At 33.9% G+C, this 19,924-nt stretch overlaps 1 protein-coding gene across 2 annotated transcripts in view; it reads right to left on the bottom strand.

Moving 5' to 3' along the window:
* LOC135682808 (tuftelin-interacting protein 11) overlaps nucleotides 1-19,086 on the bottom strand; it is a 38,349-nt gene extending 19,263 nt beyond the window's left edge. For both annotated transcript variants that reach the window (XM_089113193.1, XM_089113192.1), the window contains exons 1-22: nucleotides 18,753-19,086; nucleotides 17,735-17,833; nucleotides 17,253-17,289; nucleotides 17,002-17,059; nucleotides 16,698-16,739; nucleotides 16,417-16,506; nucleotides 16,169-16,252; nucleotides 15,518-15,565; nucleotides 15,286-15,342; nucleotides 14,439-14,535; nucleotides 12,697-12,808; nucleotides 11,774-11,896; nucleotides 11,257-11,359; nucleotides 10,486-10,664; nucleotides 10,120-10,182; nucleotides 9,469-9,586; nucleotides 9,040-9,118; nucleotides 8,416-8,528; nucleotides 7,458-7,563; nucleotides 5,656-5,803; nucleotides 4,942-5,000; nucleotides 2,986-3,088 (exon numbers count right to left, since the gene is read on the bottom strand). In XM_089113193.1, coding sequence (XP_088969319.1) covers nucleotides 2,986-3,088; nucleotides 4,942-5,000; nucleotides 5,656-5,803; nucleotides 7,458-7,563; nucleotides 8,416-8,528; nucleotides 9,040-9,118; nucleotides 9,469-9,586; nucleotides 10,120-10,182; nucleotides 10,486-10,664; nucleotides 11,257-11,359; nucleotides 11,774-11,896; nucleotides 12,697-12,808; nucleotides 14,439-14,535; nucleotides 15,286-15,342; nucleotides 15,518-15,565; nucleotides 16,169-16,252; nucleotides 16,417-16,506; nucleotides 16,698-16,739; nucleotides 17,002-17,059; nucleotides 17,253-17,289; nucleotides 17,735-17,833; nucleotides 18,753-19,008 — 2,174 coding nt within the window. In that variant the 5' untranslated portion in view covers nucleotides 19,009-19,086. The remainder of the gene's footprint in view (nucleotides 1-2,985; nucleotides 3,089-4,941; nucleotides 5,001-5,655; nucleotides 5,804-7,457; nucleotides 7,564-8,415; nucleotides 8,529-9,039; nucleotides 9,119-9,468; nucleotides 9,587-10,119; nucleotides 10,183-10,485; nucleotides 10,665-11,256; nucleotides 11,360-11,773; nucleotides 11,897-12,696; nucleotides 12,809-14,438; nucleotides 14,536-15,285; nucleotides 15,343-15,517; nucleotides 15,566-16,168; nucleotides 16,253-16,416; nucleotides 16,507-16,697; nucleotides 16,740-17,001; nucleotides 17,060-17,252; nucleotides 17,290-17,734; nucleotides 17,834-18,752) is intronic.
* Between the last annotated feature and the right edge of the window lie 838 nt (nucleotides 19,087-19,924).

Here is a 19,924-nt window from a genome sequence, read left to right as displayed (position 1 = left end):
GACAAAATCTTATATTTTTGGGGAGGGGTGTGAGAAGGCTGCAAAATCTGTTCGCCCACTAACAATGGATGATTGTTGAGTTATCATTTGGGGGAGAAAGAGCCACCCAAGGGTCTCCCCCCTCCGACAACCCTGGTATGCTATAAGTAGTTTTGAGCCAAAAACGACTTAAAAAGCTGACTGAACATCTACAATCAGCATAGTATTAAAAAAGAAAAAAAAATTCCAGGCTTTTCTTAGAAATGCTATTGTAGGTTGCTTTTTGAAGTAAACCTGCAGCGATTGACACGAGCGCGCAACAACTGTCTACGCAAAATAGTAGGTAGCAACCAGGAAGTTTGAGAAGCAACTCTCATACATAGAAAAAACAAACGCCATGTCAACATCACAAATCAAAACTGTTGTTATTTCAGAAAAAGCTGCTACCAAGCTGAATATGAAGATCTGACATAAATTTGGGGAATAAAATTATGGAAAGAAAGGCTGCTGATTCCACCAGCACTTTAACACTGAAAGTGAGAACAATCGCGCTCCATATCAACATAAAGTCACAAGAAACGTGCGGGTTGGATTAAGAAACCCTTTTTTTCTGATAACATTCACCTGTTGACATACTTTGCTAACTTCAACGAAATCTAATCCGAACGCTATGAGCTTTGATATTTTATTGTGGTTATGATTCTGGTTCTGGAAGCAAGGACCATCATAAATGTGTTTGTAAACTTGATCGGATGAATGTACTTCAAAACATCCAAACACCGCAATCTAGCCGATATGAGACAGTGGCCTGAAGCTAGTTTTCTAGCCCTTGTAGTTACTTGGTTATAAAGCAAGAAAGCTGTCCTTTTAATCTCACGGCAACTAATCCTCATTACACAACAAACCAAGAGAATTAAACCTAACTGTTCACATTTTTGTGGCGCGAATCAACTGTACAACTGTAGCTGAGCTGGAATCACACGAGATCGAGGATGGCGGTCGTGTTAAACTTTCACTAAGGACATTATCAAATCTAATGTGATCATTCATTCATAAAAAAGACAGTTCAATCATTCAGAAATTAAACTTAATAAAAACCGGTCCACTCGTTCCCATTTTCTACAAGCATTGAAGGCTCATGAAAATATCACTAGTTATGAATAACATAGTAAAGTTTAAGTCAAGCATTGCAATAGGAGATACATTTTCAAAGAAATCTCCCACTTCGCTATTTTGCGTTTTAACCTTTAAACGAAATTGAAGTAAAAGTTAACAGAAGTCTGCCTGTTCAGAGAATCAAATACAAGCGCATACAGTGCCCTTCAATCAAAATACACGTATTTTTTATAAGAAACTAAGGTCCGGTGCTGGTAGGCAGTTTCTTAAATTTTCTGGCCATTTTGCTATCAAATGTTTTGTACATGTTTCTTAAATTTCATAGGTAATGAATTTTTCAAACGTGCAGCGAGGTAAAGTAAATAGTTCACTCACATTGAGATAAACTAACATAGTGATCAAGGAATTTTGTTTTCTTAGCATGACTAACTCTGTTAAGATCTGTAAACAGTTACGTTCCTTGAACTTCATAAATGTCACGTTGAAGTCAAAACAGATTTTTAAATGGAAACTTCTTGAGTGTGCAATTTTCTGAGAATGAATACAAACTGCATGTCAAGTGTAGTGTTGCAATATACAGTAATGTTCAATGTCAAGACCGTTTCGAGTGTCAACTCGGAAAATGAAAACTGCAAATTATAAAAGTTTCTTAGCTTTTTTAAATTTGAGTAGGGTTGTTTCTTAACTTTCGAAAAATTAAGCCTACCGTTTCTTATAACAAGTTTCTTATAAAAAATGGGTGTAGTTCGTTACCACCGAGTATTCAAAACACGAAATCTCTTTGTGCTATCTTGTATAGGCATCAAAGTCACTGTAGCTAGGCAGAAAGCATGCTATAGGTTCTCGGATAAATGTAACTAAGAACTTGATTAATAGCCTGATCGCCTTTTTCATCAGAAAATTTTCAGGTAACATTTGCTGCAGAGAAAAAAAGGCGGCTCCAGTTCTGTAGTTTCTACTTTAAATAGGCTGCTTAATAATTTCATTCCAAATGAAATATGACGTGACTAAAATTACAAGCATCCAACCTACATTGATCCCTTTCAATACAATGTCATCCATGGTGGATACACTTCGGGCTAGCTGGCATTAAAGATACATCATTGGATGCGAAAGTTATCCCATTAGAGCTTAAGGGTTTCTATAGTCAGACAGACCAGCTTTGTTAAATCTGGCAGGAATCACACGCTCGAATAAAGAAGGCCCACAAGGACTCAGAGGCTCATATGGACTCAGGATGTTAGAAAACAAATGGAACGCATTTATGTTGGTTTCAGAAATAATTTTGAGGTATGAAAAAGTAGCTGAGATGATTAAAATACCTCAACCGTATTGGTGATGACCACTTTTCGACCCTGAACAAGTTTGGATATCAATTAACAAGACCTTGATTCCTGGTTATAGACGATTTCTACTATATTGGGAAATCTGCATGAGATCTTGGATCGGTAAAATCGGAAACATTCAACGCAAAAACTTTAATTTTATTCGAAAGCAAAAAGAGGCAATCAGTCGAGACTACCAATCTTAAACATCTTCCTTTTAAAAATTAAAAAAAAACTTAGAGTTAAAAATGATCAGATCAACATAACTAAGTTTAATAATAACAAACGAAAAAACCGCTATTGTGTAGACAAAAGGAGTTCGTTTTCTCTCTTTGAATCCAAAAAGAGTTTAAAACACCCAAAAGGCTGCATTAACTCTACACTAATTCAAGTGCAAAGAGGACTATCATAAAATTCTAAGAGGAAGTGGAATGGAATCACTTTGACAGGAGAACAATGCAAAAACGGACCCTAATTGTCTTATTGTTCCTTGACTCACCAAAAATTTGAAATGTTTGGTTAAAAACAGTGTTATGTATGAACCACAGTGAAATTTGTACTTTACCTTCGCTCTGTACTCGTTAAATATGCAATGTTCTCTTTAGCACCTGGTTGGAGTGTACCAGAAACAGCTTGGTTCATTAGTGTAAGCGCCCTGTTGAAAATTTCTGCATGAAAAAAGAAGATGTAGAAAATTCATCATTTTGCCATCAAAAAGACATATTGTACAGAATAAAGGCTATATGTTACTTCTGAAATCAATATGCTAAAAAACTCAAAAACAAAGTTGGAGCCTGAAAATGCTATAGTCGGCTCTGAGCCAGGCCTATCTACACTAAATAGCATGAATGCAATATTCACATTATTAATCAATCTAACATAGTTTTTTAATCATAAAGGAATGTTCTTGCAAAATATAAAAAAATATGCTAAAATTTCCAGTTTGTAAAAAAAACAGCGGCAAAAATAAGATAATCTGTAACAAATATCGGATGTTGACGTGTTAAAAGTCTGTGATTATAAGTGATAATAGTCTTTCAACCTTTTAAAACCCTTGTATGTTCAAAGCTAAAACTAGAACACCCGCCAAGATAAAACAAACGACAAATACAAAGAGAAATGACAAATACAAACTTAACAATTAACAACTTGTCTTCTGGGCTAATTCATACTAATAAATCGTTACACTTTGAAATGACAACTTGAATTAGGGCTTTGAGCTCTAAAACCAAATTCCATATGAGTATGCGTCAAACGACAGCATATTTAAAGAAAAGACAGTCATCAAAGTCGGATTAACAAAGAACGTTTTTGTTGTTTGGCTAATGAAGAAAATTACTTAGGCGAAAGTTTTGGGACAACAAGACAGACGTTATGTATAAATCAATATTAACAGAGTATAAGTAAAGACTGCTTTTACGTAAAATCGATGTATCATTATTTATGCGAATAAAGGAGAGGCCACGATAGCAGGCTGCTCGACGGACTCCGGAGGAAATCTTGCGGCGAAAAATCGATAAAATATTAGCCATCACTGATTTGTGTGTTTGTTGTTGTTTATTCTCGTCGCGTTGCGGTGTTCCTTATACATTATCATTATTCAACATAGATATATATGAAACAACAGATGAATACTTTGAACATGCCTTTGGGTTTTCTCACAAGTGCTAACTGTGAACTGAAAGCAGGCTCTAAGATTTATAGTTGGTGAACCCTTCTCAGAGTTGACCTCTCTTAATTCAACAATAATCTATACTGTCGTTCAAGCCTGCAAATGTCATATTGTGATTAGCACATGTCATAAGACACTGCCTTAGTTATTAAACACAGGTTTTTGAATATTGGATTTACTTTGAAAACTTCAACAAAGAAATGAGCCAAACGATTATGTCTAGAAACATGTTTTTAGATAGACTGGACTATCTAAGTATTATTTTGTCTAAACATAGATGGCAAACAAAACATCACCAACAGCAAGCATCTTACGCATCATGTTTTCAATGTTTTTTTCTTTTCTAGTGCTAACTTATCTTTCAAATTTGAACAAATTACCATATTGATAATAAACATTTAAGAAAATTTTATTAAAACTATACAGATATGATTTTTTTCGAAATAAATTTGGCTTTTCATCTCTCACCACACAATAGCCACGAAATTTTCGAAAAAACAGTATCATTTTCATCTAAATCACGAACACAATTATTTAAAATCATCATTATCCCAAATATATTTCTTTCTAAGGATTCTGATACGTATAAATGAAACGAAGCTTGTCCTCTTTTCAGTTTTATTCAAACTAAGTATGCTTTGACACTGGAAACATGCACACAAACAAACCTGGCTCCCTGCAGTGATATTCGAGCAACAAATACCCCACCTCAAATCCAATGGTTTAGTGAGTGTATTAAAATAGCTGAGCAGTTAACTTTTCCTTGGGTAGATGGGTGCAAAGAGCCAAAAAAATCTGCTCAAGACTTGAAGTACCCTTTTTAAAAAAACCAACCACAAACTTAAATACCTTTAATGGTCGAATGAGACAGAAGATCTTCTGAAAACATTGACTTCCATCCAAGATACCTGAAGGACAAAAATGTGCTTTTTAGCATTGAACTGCTACTTCTACGAATTTAATAAACTACTGTAATACTGAAGGCTCTGTTGAAACATATATAATTGAGTATATGCTCTCAGTGTATAGAAAAGGAGCGCTCTGTAGCCAGGACAATCGCCATTTGATCGCATTAAGCGTGGATCTTGGTGTAACAGCTTGTTCGATAGACTTAAAGCTTGTAGGCCTCTGCCTATACGGCATTTGGCACTTTTTCACAGACCGGTAAAGACCGGTTAAGTAAAGATCACTTTATCCTTTTTCAAATCGATTATGTCTCGTCAAATCTACTTCTCATTGATAGCCTGCACTTTCTCATACTTGTTTATAGAACGCACATCTTGCGAACTTTAGACGTATGTATCTACCGATTTTCCTTAAGGAGCAGTTGACTAACAATTAGATGAATACATTTTTTTCCTTGCCAGTGTCACGGACGTAAAAGCAAGAAGTGATCAAAGAACAACGTCAATCTTTCGAATTTTTAACTGCCTTTCATCTTAGCTTCCGTACATTAGAAAGTGACATCACAGCTCTAAAGCCTTGACCATTTGAGAAGCAACAGCAAATCTGTTCGTCGCGTGTCGGTGTAGACCGCCAAGGTTGATAATACCAAACTCTTACCATTTGGTTATTTCTTCATAGTTTGGTTCATTACAAAGCCATTGCCTCAAGACATTAAGCCACTTCGGGAAGAATTGCTTCTCTAAGATACTGACAATATGCTGAACGGACAGTAAATCCTTCCAACTCATAACCCAATGAAAAGGCTCTAGAAAAAAGAAGTAGGTTTAGGCCCGGGAATCGTCAGAAAGAAAGGTCATGCTGGCACATACTATGCAACCAAAACAGCTTGTTCTATACTTCATACTACTGCTAAAGTATAATTTTAAGTTTACTGCAAATTGATTGTATGAATTTCTTATGGCATTAAACTTGCGATTCACTCTCGATAAGCTATGCTTTTACTGGATCGTGTAGGATACATTATTACCATAAACTACATGTAAACTTGTATTCTGCAAACAAATTTATTCATTGATTGGTTATTTTGAAGTTTGCGTAGTCAACTGGCTTACCTTTCAATTACACCTATATTAAAAATCATAATATGAAAATAATGTAAAACAACGCCAAGAGAATATGGATCAGAATAACATTCGTCTTTACAGAAAAGTAAAACAAATTTTCAAGGAATCTAAAGATATAACTAAAAATTCTTTTATCGTTTTTACCAAGTAACCAGTACCTCCGTAACACTAGAATCCACATTAGTCCTTAAGTTTCTGAATCCAGATCGAAATTGTAAATCAATTTCCATGCAAAAATTAACGTTTAAACATTAGCAACAAATGTAATTGGAACTAAAAGGAAGATAAGGTCCTAGTTGAAACAGAGTGGAAAACCAAGTTTTCCGTAGCTGATTAGTCTACGAATGATTTGCTGAAAACTTAATGTTAATCAATCTAGTTATAACCATGTAACTAATTCTTGTAACTCGACCGATAAATTAGAAGAAAGTCACTTAAACATTTAAAAGGCTGTTATAACAAACCTGAAAATGTCAAAATGAGAATAGCAGACGCCAACTCACTTACTCATTAAACACCCTGGCGTGGATCTAATCTAATACAACGCTTAACAAGGCACAATATTAAGAATAGAATCGCAGTTTACTTAGAACACACAATAAATTCCATCGTTATATGCAACCTCTTATAGGAAACAGATACTGAACTGAAAACGAAGCTTTATTCAGTCTAAATATGTGGATAGCAGGGCGATAGGGTTTATATTTCATTGCAGAAAAAGGTTATTTCACACGGTTGTAATGCATAGTGAGACAGTCATCAGCAGAAGCCTTCCAACAGTGAATATCTTCACCACAACTTTGATCCAGAAAATCACTTTTAGTAACTACGGATAACGGACACCACAGTAGCCTTAGTCCCTTGTGTGTCACTATACAGCTTTTCCTTTACACAATATATATTTGAATGGATTCGTATGTCTGTTACAAATATCACATCAGAGTCATTTTCTTGACAGTATGATCGAGATGTAGATCGTTCTCCACAGGTAAGTAGGGTTGCAAAACATTGTGAAAATGTTCCTTGACTATTCCAAAAAAACATCAACAATTTATTTATGCTTCTCATTTCGTTCGATGGCTGTGATTCACCAGTTTCTTTTTAAACATTAACCGCAATACAATATTTTATAAATTAGTCTTCTACGCAAATGTAAATTAGTCTACGCAAATTAGTCTTCTAGCATGATATTGATCCTATGCGTTTCTATAGCTATCAGCTGTCTGATGCCGTAATCAAAATTGTGAACATTACAAGCGAGCCATCTATTACTTATTTAAGTCCTATGTTAAAGTCATAGTTAAAGTCAATAATGGTTGTAGATAGGGGAATTACCTAGGTGTTGCTGGTGTGGATTTACGGTGAAGCTCTCCATACAGCTGAGTAATTTTGGGTATATGCTGCGAAGGAGGAATGCTTCCATTGTACCTTTTGAAAACACCTAGAATACAAAAAATACCATTGTAAATATCTATATGATTGATTTTGAATAAAAAATACACAAATCACTGTAAATATTTATATGATTGATTTTGAATAAAAAATACACAAAATACCACTGTAAATATCTATATGATTGATTTTGAATAAAAAATACACAAAATACCACTGTAAATATCTATAATGATTGATTTTGAATAAAAAATACACAAAATACCACTGTAAATATCTATATGATTGATTTTGAATAAAAAATACACAAAATACCACTGTAAATATTTATATGATTGATTTTGAATAAAAAATACACAAAATACCACTGTAAATATCTATATGATTGATTTTGAATAAAAAATACACAAAATACCACTGTAAATATCTATAATGATTGATTTTGAATAAAAAATACACAAAATACCACTGTAAATATCTATATGATTGATTTTGAATAAAAAATACACAAATCACTGTAAATATTTATATGATTGATTTTGAATAAAAAATACACAAAATACCACTGTAAATATCTATATGATTGATTTTGAATAAAAAATACACAAAATACCACTGTAAATATCTATAATGATTGATTTTGAATAAAAAATACACAAAATACCACTGTAAATATCTATATGATTGATTTTGAATAAAAAATACACAAAATACCACTGTAAATATCTATATGATTGATTTTGAATAAAAAATACACAAAATACCACTGTAAATATCTATAATGATTGATTTTGAATAAAAAAATCCGATCGCACCGTAGGCGGATGATTGTATCGTGAAACTAAAACATTGTGTACACAGAAAACGATTGCTTGAAAATTTTATTGTTTGCTCAGCTTACCTTTGCCCATGGCTGGAGTATTAGTTTTGCGGAAGGATCAGATGGGTGCCAGTTGGTCAAAGCAGACGAAAGTTTTTGTCGAATTGGCGGGAAAACTGGTTCCAATCTTGAGCCTGAGTAGAAAGCGCACGAATCTATGTTTAAAGCGTAATTTTATTTTCAGTAAATGTACAGATCAATCCGATAGCAACAACAAAAACATCAATTTCAAAGGTATTCAAACAGTCACCTAAAAAAGGTTACTATCTGAAAAACTAAAATGCAGAGTGTAAAAATAATATCGGCATTGACGATTTCATTTGTATTGCTAAATAAATAAAGTAAGCAAGCACTACAATTTTAGAGTTTTTAGCGACTTTATGGAGAACGTTTTAATAATTCTATTAACTATTTGCAACAATCTTAACAAAGGAAAATACATTCAAACTCACTAGGAGAGCACTTCTAAGCAGTTCGATAAGACCTTAACATAACGGTATAAGCTTGAATCAACGCAAAAACAGAAGCTCGATCCGACATTTTATTTACCTCGAAATCTCTCAAATACCTCGAAATGAGATCGAGGCTCGATATATGATACAAGTAACGGCAGTATGTATTAACAAAGTACAACATTTTACATACCCATCAGTGGCAACCATGGATGGATCCAAGTGTGTATTGGCATCGTATCAATTAAGGGATTCCAAATATCAACTTCAATCTTAAAAAGTAAGGTGTATTAGAGTAAAGAAGAGGTATGCCAGGTATCGTAGTGATCACATAGACAGAAACAAACAAAGGGTAGTAAAAAACGTACTACTACCAAATTAATTTCATCTAAAGACTTTTATTGCCTTTTGAAACAAGATCAACAAGTCAAAATAATTGTCATTTTTTTAAAATCCTTCTTTTCAACCTTGTGTCGTTTTGAATACGCTTTGAAAATTTAATTCACGTTACCTAAGAAAACAACTAAGCATTCTTTGGAATATGAATAACATTCACTCGTCCATATCCTTATCGTTTCTTTATTTAAGAAATTGTGTTCTGGACTATTTTGAAAAAACAAACCTGGAGCCGTGGAAGAACGAGTTGATCCAAGATGTTGCTTGTCACCCAATCTGGCAAGACTGGTGCCCAAACCTCTAACAACATGATCAGTGGATCAGAGTCTCTGGGATTCCATTGGCTGATAAGATCAAAACAACAGGCGAGAATCAGTACATAGCACTGAATCAAAACCATGAGGCAGACAAGCCTCACAGATTCTGTGTTCTGAGTGACTTGGCAACATCATCATCATAATTAGACACAAAGTAGAATTTAAGCCATCGTCAAAACAAATGATTTTCCAAGTCAATTCGAAGCAAACGAATTCTATCAGGATGAATAATGCACTTCTAGACTTGCATCCGTGGCATAAAAAGATGTGCCAGTATGTTAGAATTACAAAATTTGGGCAAATGAACATTTTGAAATGCAGCTGATAAAAACTTCAACAGTAAGTAGCTGAAATACTAGGTAATTGACTAAAAAGGTAATGGTACAAAAATGGAACTGATTACATCAGAAGCAAGACTGGTTACACTTTGCAGTAGTTGCGAAAGATAGCTCAAGAACATGAGCATCTAGGTTTCTACCTAAGTTACAATCGTGAACAGCAAAAGACAAGCTTGTATATTAAGCATTCTAATATGCTATAAACAAAAGATGAAACGATACCTTATTGCTGTCCGTATGTACGGCATGCAAACATCCCAAATTATTTTTTCGAATGGGTTCATGCTGTCGAAGAATATATAGAGATAAAATAACAGATAACGGCAATTGCAACTAAAAAAACATTCAAATGATGGAAGTTGGAAATGCGAATGTAGTGATGGTCAAAGGTTTTTCTCCGCTGCTCGAATTAATTCTGAGTAATCCATCTTGGGCCAATAAATCCTGGAACACCTGGCGTAAGACGGCGAGAAATGGCTTAGGGGAAAATCATGTGACATGGAATTTCAATTCTCATAGTTTTAAGAAATGCCATCATCTAATCTTAACACACGAAATAACAAGAACGCCAAAGTCGCGCCTCCATACCTTTTCTGTCCTTGCTGGTCTCTACTATAGCCTACAGGCTGTTTTTCTTCAAGGACCTCCTTCCACAGTCGCACAACATCGAGGCCAAAATGCTGCTCTGATAATGGACGCCATGTCTCGAAATGCTTTTGAAAAAGTGGGAACCCGAGTGGTACAATCAGATTGTCTAAAGAATACATCTGAAAATTAAGAAAAAAGAAAAGAATCAGGTTCCTGTTCACCAATGCATTCAAGCTTCTTCCTGCGGCTCAGTTTAATGAAAATATCTGCCTCTTCGTACTGCCTTTGGACAATGCCATATACCCTAAAGAAATTGGTCCCATTTTTTTGAAAGCTCAAGGTATTTAAGACACTAGAGGCCGAAAACATATCAGTAAACAGTTTAAAAAAAATAAACTATGTAATAAAGTGGGTATGCAAACAAAGAAGCGGTAGAAACAAATGACTTTATAATTGAAAACAAAGTTAAATTATAAGAATTGAAACATATCAAGTGCATCATGGGACAGATCTAAGATCGCTGTTTTTTATCTGATTAAAGAGATGGAAAATTCATCAGCGTTCGTTCAAATCGATAACTAACTGCCATTAGCTAAGTGAATAACTAAGTGCATTTTATTGACTTTTTATAGCTCTCGTTTATAAAAAATATAGATCTATTTCTTCATGCTGGCCCCTTGCAACATTTGATACATTCTTACAAAAGAACATATTATCAGGGTTGCACTATTTCAATTCACTTAGTTTTCAATTTCAAAATTACAAATTTACCTTGTATTCTTCATAATATTTATCCTGAAGCATTTGAAAAAGCTCGACAAGTCCCTTTAATGATAATGGCTCGTCGACATTATGCTGCAAACCCATTTTGCATCTGAAGGAAGAAAAACAGATAAAGTGCTTTACCAACTTGCAAATCTAGACAAATAGCTTTATCTCTACCAACTTGCAAATCTACTGTTGCTATATTGTTCTCTCGTCGCAGCATCACTAGATATGTAATTCAAAAGGGTATCCAAAGCAGAGACTACAGTATAACTTTCAGTTAGTAACAAAGTTGTACGAAGAAAGATTGAAATTGTTACATGACATTGTAGGACACGCATCTGATAAATTCATTGAACAGAGACCAAAGTGTCTACTGAATACTGTCGATATGTTTTACTTCACATTTCAACGGCAACGTGCTTCTAATTGTAACATCGTAAAATTTATAATAATTGGATACAATAAAATATGTAATTGAAGAAATCATTTCTACAAAATTTTGGTAATATTCACAAATTACCTGTCGAGAATTGTAGTAACACTGTTTAGACGATTAATCTCTGACTCCTCTTCTTTGATGATTTTTTCCAACCGTTCTGACTCATGCTCTAAGTTGACAACTAAATCTCTTTCGTGATGAAGTCTAGAGCAAAAACAAGAATTAAAAGCAAACTGTTACAGGAACTTTATATATCAATTTTCCTATGAAGCTGAGATTAAATGCCTCTACAGAAAAATTTACACCCGTGTTTACAGGCTATAATTTACATCCCCATTCCATTTTTCATTCACGAGTAGTATTCAACTTGCCGAATTTGCTATCTTATTTCAAACATCGTGTATATTTTTTTGAGAAATAAAGACTTGTATTTCGACAACATAACACTAAAGGCAGGAAAGGCTCTTTAGAGAATTATTTCTCACGTTCACAAAAGTAATTTTTTCTCCATTTAGAGAACTCTTTGTTATGAAATACGTAGCTGCAATACGCAAACAATTCGTTTTGGTCAACTTGATTTTGCAGTGATGTAAACATTCAAACACTAACAGCTAATTACTAATGGCTCAATAAGCTGCAACTTTGAGTTTCACGCTTAATTCAATCATCGGACAACTGTTAAACTACTGTCTCTCACTATGGGAAATTATTCTATTTTTCGGCAGCTATAAAGATCCCCAATTCCCGATACCTCTAAGAAAATAACAACTAATTATAATAACCCAAGCTAAAGAATTTCCTGACTATCGCACTTAACGTTAAACTTGCAGTTGGAACATAGAACCATCCTGTTTTATACATAGCACTATATGACAGATCGCTAAAGAAAGCCACCTCAGATGAAAAAAGAATTCAAGATATAGTAAGAAATTTTGTAGTGAAGGATACAAAGGAACAATGTCTTGAAGAGTGGTAGCATAGGAAAATTACATGTTTCAACTTACTGGCGATCAATTTGTACAATGTCAGATTCTGATAAATCCAGCAGTAATTTGAGGTTGTATTCAAGCTCAGGAATTGTAAAAGCTTTCTGCTGCTCGGGCTCAGTTGAAAGGACTAAAATGAAATAGCACAATATTTTCTACAATTTATATTGAAAAATCTTCACTTTCTTCCTATTGGTGTAATTTTTCTTATAATCAATTCTAATTATAGAAAGAGGAAATGAGAATATAAAAAATGAAAAAAGGAAGACTCGTGTGAGCGCAGAGTGCGAGGGTTCGCATTTAGACAAATAAAAAGAGATTAAATGAATTCGATATTTTGCACAAACGCTAGGGATGTACCGGATATCCGGTAGGCCGGATAATCCGACGCCGGATCGCTGATTTTTTGAAAATCCGGTTCCGGCCGGATTTGTTTCCGAAATCAGGCCAGTTGCCGGATTTTCCAGAACTTTAATCATAACTAAGAAAATTTGGAAAACCAAGTCAGACTCCCTTCATACAGTGATTAAAAATGGATTTTCCAGAACTAAACAATATCGACGATAAAACAAGCGCCTTGAAAACAGATTTGAAATGAAAGTGCTCGTCATCACGAAACAGGAAGACTGGATGATATAATTCACAAATTTGGTCCAGGGTTGCCAGATCGGCTTTTTAGGCCAAATTTTTTAATTTTTGGTTTTTAGATTTAGATTGCCTGGAAAAATTGTTTTTTGCTTACTACTTAAATTTGACCTTGTTGGCCTTTTCAGCAGACGTCCAAAATTAATAAGTAATTACTACATTTATAGAATAATTAGTAATTAACTACAAAGTGTTAACCAAATTTCAAATTTTATCACCTAACCTAAATATTATCTTGATATTAGCAAAGGGTTTTGGAAAAAAGTAAGATTCTTATCAAAGCTAAGAAATTATCTAACAGGCACAAGCGTAGAAATATAACCAGTGCCTGCTCGATGGATTCTTGAGAGAGTTTTTGATTTGGCCTTTTTATGAGCATTTTGGCTTAAATTGTTCACAAGTCTAGCCTTCGTTTGTAAATTCAATCTGGCAACCCTGAATAGGTCTCTTTGATCTTCTCGCTATACATTTTTTCGCAAAGTGGCTCAAAACTTTTTATTACTGAAAATTCTATAAATGGTCAGATTATCCGGTAGAATCCGGCCGGATATTCCACGAAGAAATCCGGTAAATCCGGTTCCGGCCGGATTCTGAAAATCCTGATCCGGTACACCCCTAACAAACGCTAGACCCAATCCCCAGCAAAAAATGCGTCACTCTCTTGTTATTGACATGCAATGCTATGAATTTTAACTCACTTTGATAATGCAATGCTATGAATTTCATGGAGAAATCTTTGAAAAAAATTAAATTGCTACAGGATTAAGCCATTTCGAAGCACAGTTTGAAAAGCAAAAATTAAAAGTAACTGTGCAATGTTTCTCAGCTAGATTGCATATTATTGTCGAGAATCATCAACATAACTAACGGCTCAATAAAACAAAATCACATTTTTTTGTTTTATAAAAACAAAAACAGTTAATGCAGCCCAGAAGGTCGGTGATCCTAAAGAAACTACCAATTACCGGAAACAATGTTCAATCTACTGGAAATTGTTTTCTACAATTATACCAACCTTCTTTTTACCAAATAGCCTTAAAGGCAAAACAAACATGATACTAAACAATAATGAACGATAAATTTGTAATATATAAATGAGTAACAGCATTGTAAACCTGGGTGTGAACCAACTTCCTCTGGTTTGGCATGCTGCTGACCAATAGACGAATAGCCCGACAGAATTTTGGTTTCTGGTCCAGTCATATCTACAACCTTAAAAAACAAGGATATATTGGTTGGATTAACAGAGATCAAGCATAGAAAGGATGCAGTCAAAACGTATACAAAAACAGATGAAGAGACTCATTGATGTCAAACTTTCATCAACATATCTGAAAAATCGTACAATATTGCCTTCTGCTCAGTTCTAAAATTGACAGCTTATCAGAGTTTAACGTCACATCATCAATCTATGTTTAACATCGATTTATGATATAAATCGACCAAAAGGACAATGGCTGATTTCTTTGTGAAAAAGCAGTCCGAAGATATGACAATAAAGAAAAATAGCACGGAAAGACTACATACAGTAAAAGTAAAACAGATAATAAAGTAAAACCTTTTCTTTGAAACAGTTGTAAATAATACATGCATGACTGTTGAAACTGCTTAATACATGCTTGCATAAACCCAGCTGCCTTGCGACATGATTGGTTTTGAGAATAGGCTTCCATAAATCAAGCTTTCTGTGCGTTGATTTGTTTAGAGAAAACTACCTTGTAGTATGTAGTGCGTACTGCTACTTCTACAGACAGACTTATCGGTCTGAAAGTCAGTGAATTGCAGGATTTAAACTATTGAGTCGTTAATTTGGATCTTAGCTTCAACTATTTTGCCTTTTCTATCAATTGGTCATTTGGAATGTGATAAATCGATCGTCTTCTGAATTTCTCGAGATGATGGAATACTTTTAAGCAAGCAAACTCGATTATATCTAAAGAAACAGAAACCTAAAGATAATACCTTCACATCTTTGTAGCCGGTAAGACCAGCAAATTTTTTCTTTAAAGGGCCGGATGCCTAAAAGGAAAGACGGATTTTGAAGTTTTAACATTGCTCACAGACATCAAACATATAATACTCTTGGAAACTTCTAACGCACAGAAACTCACGAAGAGCATGCCTTAGTTTTTTTCTTATCAGCAAAAACAAAAGACAAAAGTAGAATTCCATAAAATCAAATAAAAACAAATACCTTGACTTCATCAGCAGTTTTGTAGACATATTTTGGTTTATTTGAATCCTAGAGAAAAAGTAACAAGGATTAAAGTAGTACAATGAACAACTACAGAAATATAGCAACCATTTTGACAGATTTGATAAAGACTGAAAGTCTAGAAGTCTTTGACAAAAAAGACAAAATACTAATAAAAGCTGCTAAAAGGTCACATAAAGCTTCCCTATTGTTTTTTATTATGACTAAAACTTTGAAAGGTGGGAAAAATCACAATGCTAGCCATATTTTTAAATTTTTATACTTTTCTTTTCAATTCTAACTCTTTTACAATATCATTTAAAATTCTACAAAGAAAGCTAAAAACATTCTAAAAGCACCAACAGTAACTGCTTCCCGGAATTAACAGCTGCAAATATAAAAAAAGTTGAACACATCAAATTTAAAACTTTGTTTACTTATCATGATCTCTAATTTTTGGTTTGCAAATGTTGACTTGAATCAAAATGAAAAGTAGAAATGAGACTGGTAGCTATAGAAACATGATTTACAGATTGGTAACGAACAACAGGTACTTAACTAAACTCAGTGTTTTATTTTCTTATACTTTCCGGTTTTGAATTCCTTCCATTGTGACTATTTTAGATTAAAAGCAAAAAACTTTACAAATACCTGGCCTGACTTTTTCCATTGGCCAAGTTGTTTTATTTCTTGCTTGATAGTCTTCTCAACCTCTTCTTCTGAATCAGGACTTGGCTTAAAGACACCAGATTAACTTTAATTTACTTATGATACAATAATCGAGATTCTATTGATGTTTTTCAAAAAATGAGGACAATTATGTTTATAGATATGCAGCATACAAAATCAGCAAACAACATTAAGTTCAACAGGTCACCACAAATAGTTGGTACACATACCAGATCAGTGGCACCAGGTCTTTCTGACCCATATGCACCAATTGCACCTCTTCCTGATCTTTTGAAAGCTTGTACAGGTTCTATAATACCCTAAAAGGTAAAATGTAATTTAACAGAATCTTATTAATACTGTTTAATGACATTTAGTGTCCTTGACTCGGCAACAATTCTCAGAATTGTATCATAACAAATCCATAAAAATTACTTAAACACATCAAGCTTCAATAAAACAAAGCAAAAGCTTAATCAAAATAAAGTGCATTATCAATACAAGCACATACCTCTCCTTTCTTCCCAAGACCTTTGCCATGAACATATCCCATCTAAAAAGGAAAGTTGAGATTTTATATCATTCAACTTTACAGAAACTGGAAACTAGGATAAATCTTAAATAAGAAATTTGTGAATTATGAATAATCTAATTGATAGTATCATGTTATAAACACAAAGAAAACTTTTTTGTATTCACATACAAGTCAATGCACAAGGCTTTGCTTTTAACACTCAAAAAAATATATCATCAAAAGGTAGCTATGAAGAAGTGTAACCAACTAGCTATTTGCAAAATTTACATAATCTTCAAACCTTTTCCATCAGTTTTTGTCCAAATCCTTTTGTATGTTTGGTCCATGCTCCAAATTTACTATAATAAAAACAATACTTTCCTGATTTATATTTCTGGGTTATTGACTGAATTTGTAAATTATTTAAATGACTAACTGAACTATCATAAAATGGCAAAACTAATGAGACAAAGGGTAGCTGATTGACCCTATATTCAGAGTGCAATAAACATTATCAATTGATATAAACTTACAAAAAAATACTTTCTATACCTTGACACTTGCTTTGTACTTTGCGGTTTCCTTTTTTCTGAAAAAATAACAGATTCTTCATATGCAGAACATCAACGAGAATTCTGTTACAAAACAAACTTAAATTAACACAAAGTACCTTCTAAGATGTCTAAAGTTTTACTAAAGAGCATTATTTGGAATGAGAGAATATCTTAAAAAATAAAGTATCACCTACCACTTGGAGAATGACATCAGATTCAAATTATATTTCTGTTCAAATTACATAAGCCATACAGAAATGAGCTTCCCAAATGTTCAAAAGTCAGGGGGTGATTGAGAAATATCAAATATGTTCACATTAAATCAAAAGCTGTTTTTCCATGGTCAAAAAGAGCATATCGATTTATAAATAACTAAAAACATTCAGAAATTTGTTAAGAAAAAGGTTGTGCTAAAAATCTAAGAACATTTACAAAACTGATAAAAAATTAATAAATTGGAATTTCATAAAATAGATTTACGTTTCGCTGGCTCTTGTTTTCTTTGCTCTTTCTTTGCTGCCTTTGATGTCGAAAAATTATCAGGTAGGTTTGAGTCATCATCTTCATCAGAGATCAAGTCTACATGAAAGGAGGAAAATCAGTCTTCACACCAAAGAAAAGAACAAAGATTGCATAACAGCCATTCCCATCCATCCCACACCCTCATGCATAGCCCATGTCCACATCTTACACGAAATAACATTAAGAACCCTTCTGAAATAAGATTACAAAAAGTCTTGTAGGAATTTTGTGGATAACAGATGAAGCAATTTGAGTCTCTGGTGAAAGTTTATTACTGTAGCAGATTGTTATGACTCTGAGAATGAAAATGGCACCGATAACATCATGTGGAAAAAGGCCTGACCTCTATATGAAATGTAAGACATGCAAATAAAAATCTGTCCTGATGTAGATACAAGGTTGGTGTTGCAACAAAACTTTAAGGTGGGTGAAAAATGTTAGCAAAGTCTTGTTAAACACTTTAGAAGAAAAAAGACCATACATAATAATCAGGTAAACTTTGTTTCTTGCACAGACAAGTTCACTTTGAAAAACTGAGACTGTACACCTAAAGTCATACATTCTTAGCAATTTTTAGAGTTAATAATGGTAAATTTTATTATCTACGAATTTTGTCTGGCCAATATGCAAAACACACAAATGTGTGTGTGGGCAATATATTACAGGTGTGAAACAAAGTTTCCAGTCTGGGATCTGATAATCTGAGTATAGTTGGCTTTCCAGTGCCAAATAATGACCTCAGATTGGAATCTTTGAAAGATGCATGGGGGATCTGTTTCATGTTCATGAAAGTTGCACATTTGCAAATAGCACAGGTAAAAATTTTGTGCAGCTGAGACTAATTACCATAAAAATACAGTGTGTAACTTTTGGATATAAATTTTAAAAAAACATTAGTAACATCATTAGTGGTGATAAAAACAATATAGAGCATGTCGTTTATCAAATTAACGAAAAAGTGAACATATTAGATCACCTTTGTCTCCATCAATACTGCTATTGTCACTTTCATCGTCTTGCTTCTGTGTAAAACCACCGCTTACAAAATCCATTGGGGTTGTGTAGTCACCCTTCTTAGTGCGTTTACTAGCACCAGCCCTGTCCTCCTCATTTGCCCACATTCCATATATCGCTTGTTCTTTTGTAAATTTTCGTCTAAACCCTGGGTAAAATGCATCTTTGAGATCATTATCTGTTACCTCAAAACTTTCTAGCTCTTCTTCGGAAGACATACTGCGGTTTGGTGATAGTTGACTTTAAATTTTCGTATCTCCTTGCATTGCACTTGCCTGTGTTTAGCTAGGCCATAATCAGCCTCATACCCAAATCATCATTACGAGGCTTTCGTATACAATCCGACATTCTGACGATCACATTTCAACATTACATTTCATTCGTAGGTTGAAAGAGAAAAGGAATGTATTTGATTGTGAAAATGTCTTTTAATGAGCATCAAAATGCTAACACTTTCTCGCAAAGCTATTCCCACTGTAAAACCATACGCTAGGTTGAATTTACTTGATCAAAAGGCAGATTGGTTTGTTTAGCAGAAAACAATTCACAAGAGGGGGTTAAATGTGCAAGGATCACACTATGTACCCCTCGGCAATGAAAGCATTGAACTAGTGTTCTGCCATTTCACGTCGGGTCGGAAAATTTTGATGTTCAAATCACAATCTCCTTCTATGTTGCAGCGACTCTAGCTGAAAACAATAAGCTCGCAGTACCATCTCTCTACATTTCTGCTACACTATATGAAGCTATTACCAGTCTTAAAGATTGGTATGATCTTATGGTAGTAGCGAAACTGTTCAGCATTTAAAAATTTTCAATCTATTTTTCGATTAGGTTTATTCAATTAGTTTCATTCAAAAGTGATATCTTATCATCTTAGTACATAGTAGAATATCATATCATATTTTCACAATAAAAAGATTGTCTACCTAAGAGGCAAGTGACTTTTCAAGTATTTGCTCATTACTTTTGCCTCACAACTTAAACTTTATTCTGGTTACTTTTCAAAGGAATCTTAGGATTGTAAAGCTGAAAAATCGCTTTATACACTCGTGAAAACGTCAATCTGGCTAGAGCTTAGATGTCTATAGACTGTAACTCAGCTTACTCAGCTTATTACTGACAATCAGTGGC

Source organism: Rhopilema esculentum, chromosome 16 (genome assembly GCF_057945365.1).
Source record: "Rhopilema esculentum isolate cy_ngs chromosome 16, ASM5794536v1, whole genome shotgun sequence".
Lineage (NCBI taxonomy): Eukaryota > Metazoa > Cnidaria > Scyphozoa > Rhizostomeae > Rhizostomatidae > Rhopilema > Rhopilema esculentum.
Note: the sequence above shows the minus strand (reverse complement) of the source record. Positions and strands in the feature narration are given on the sequence as shown.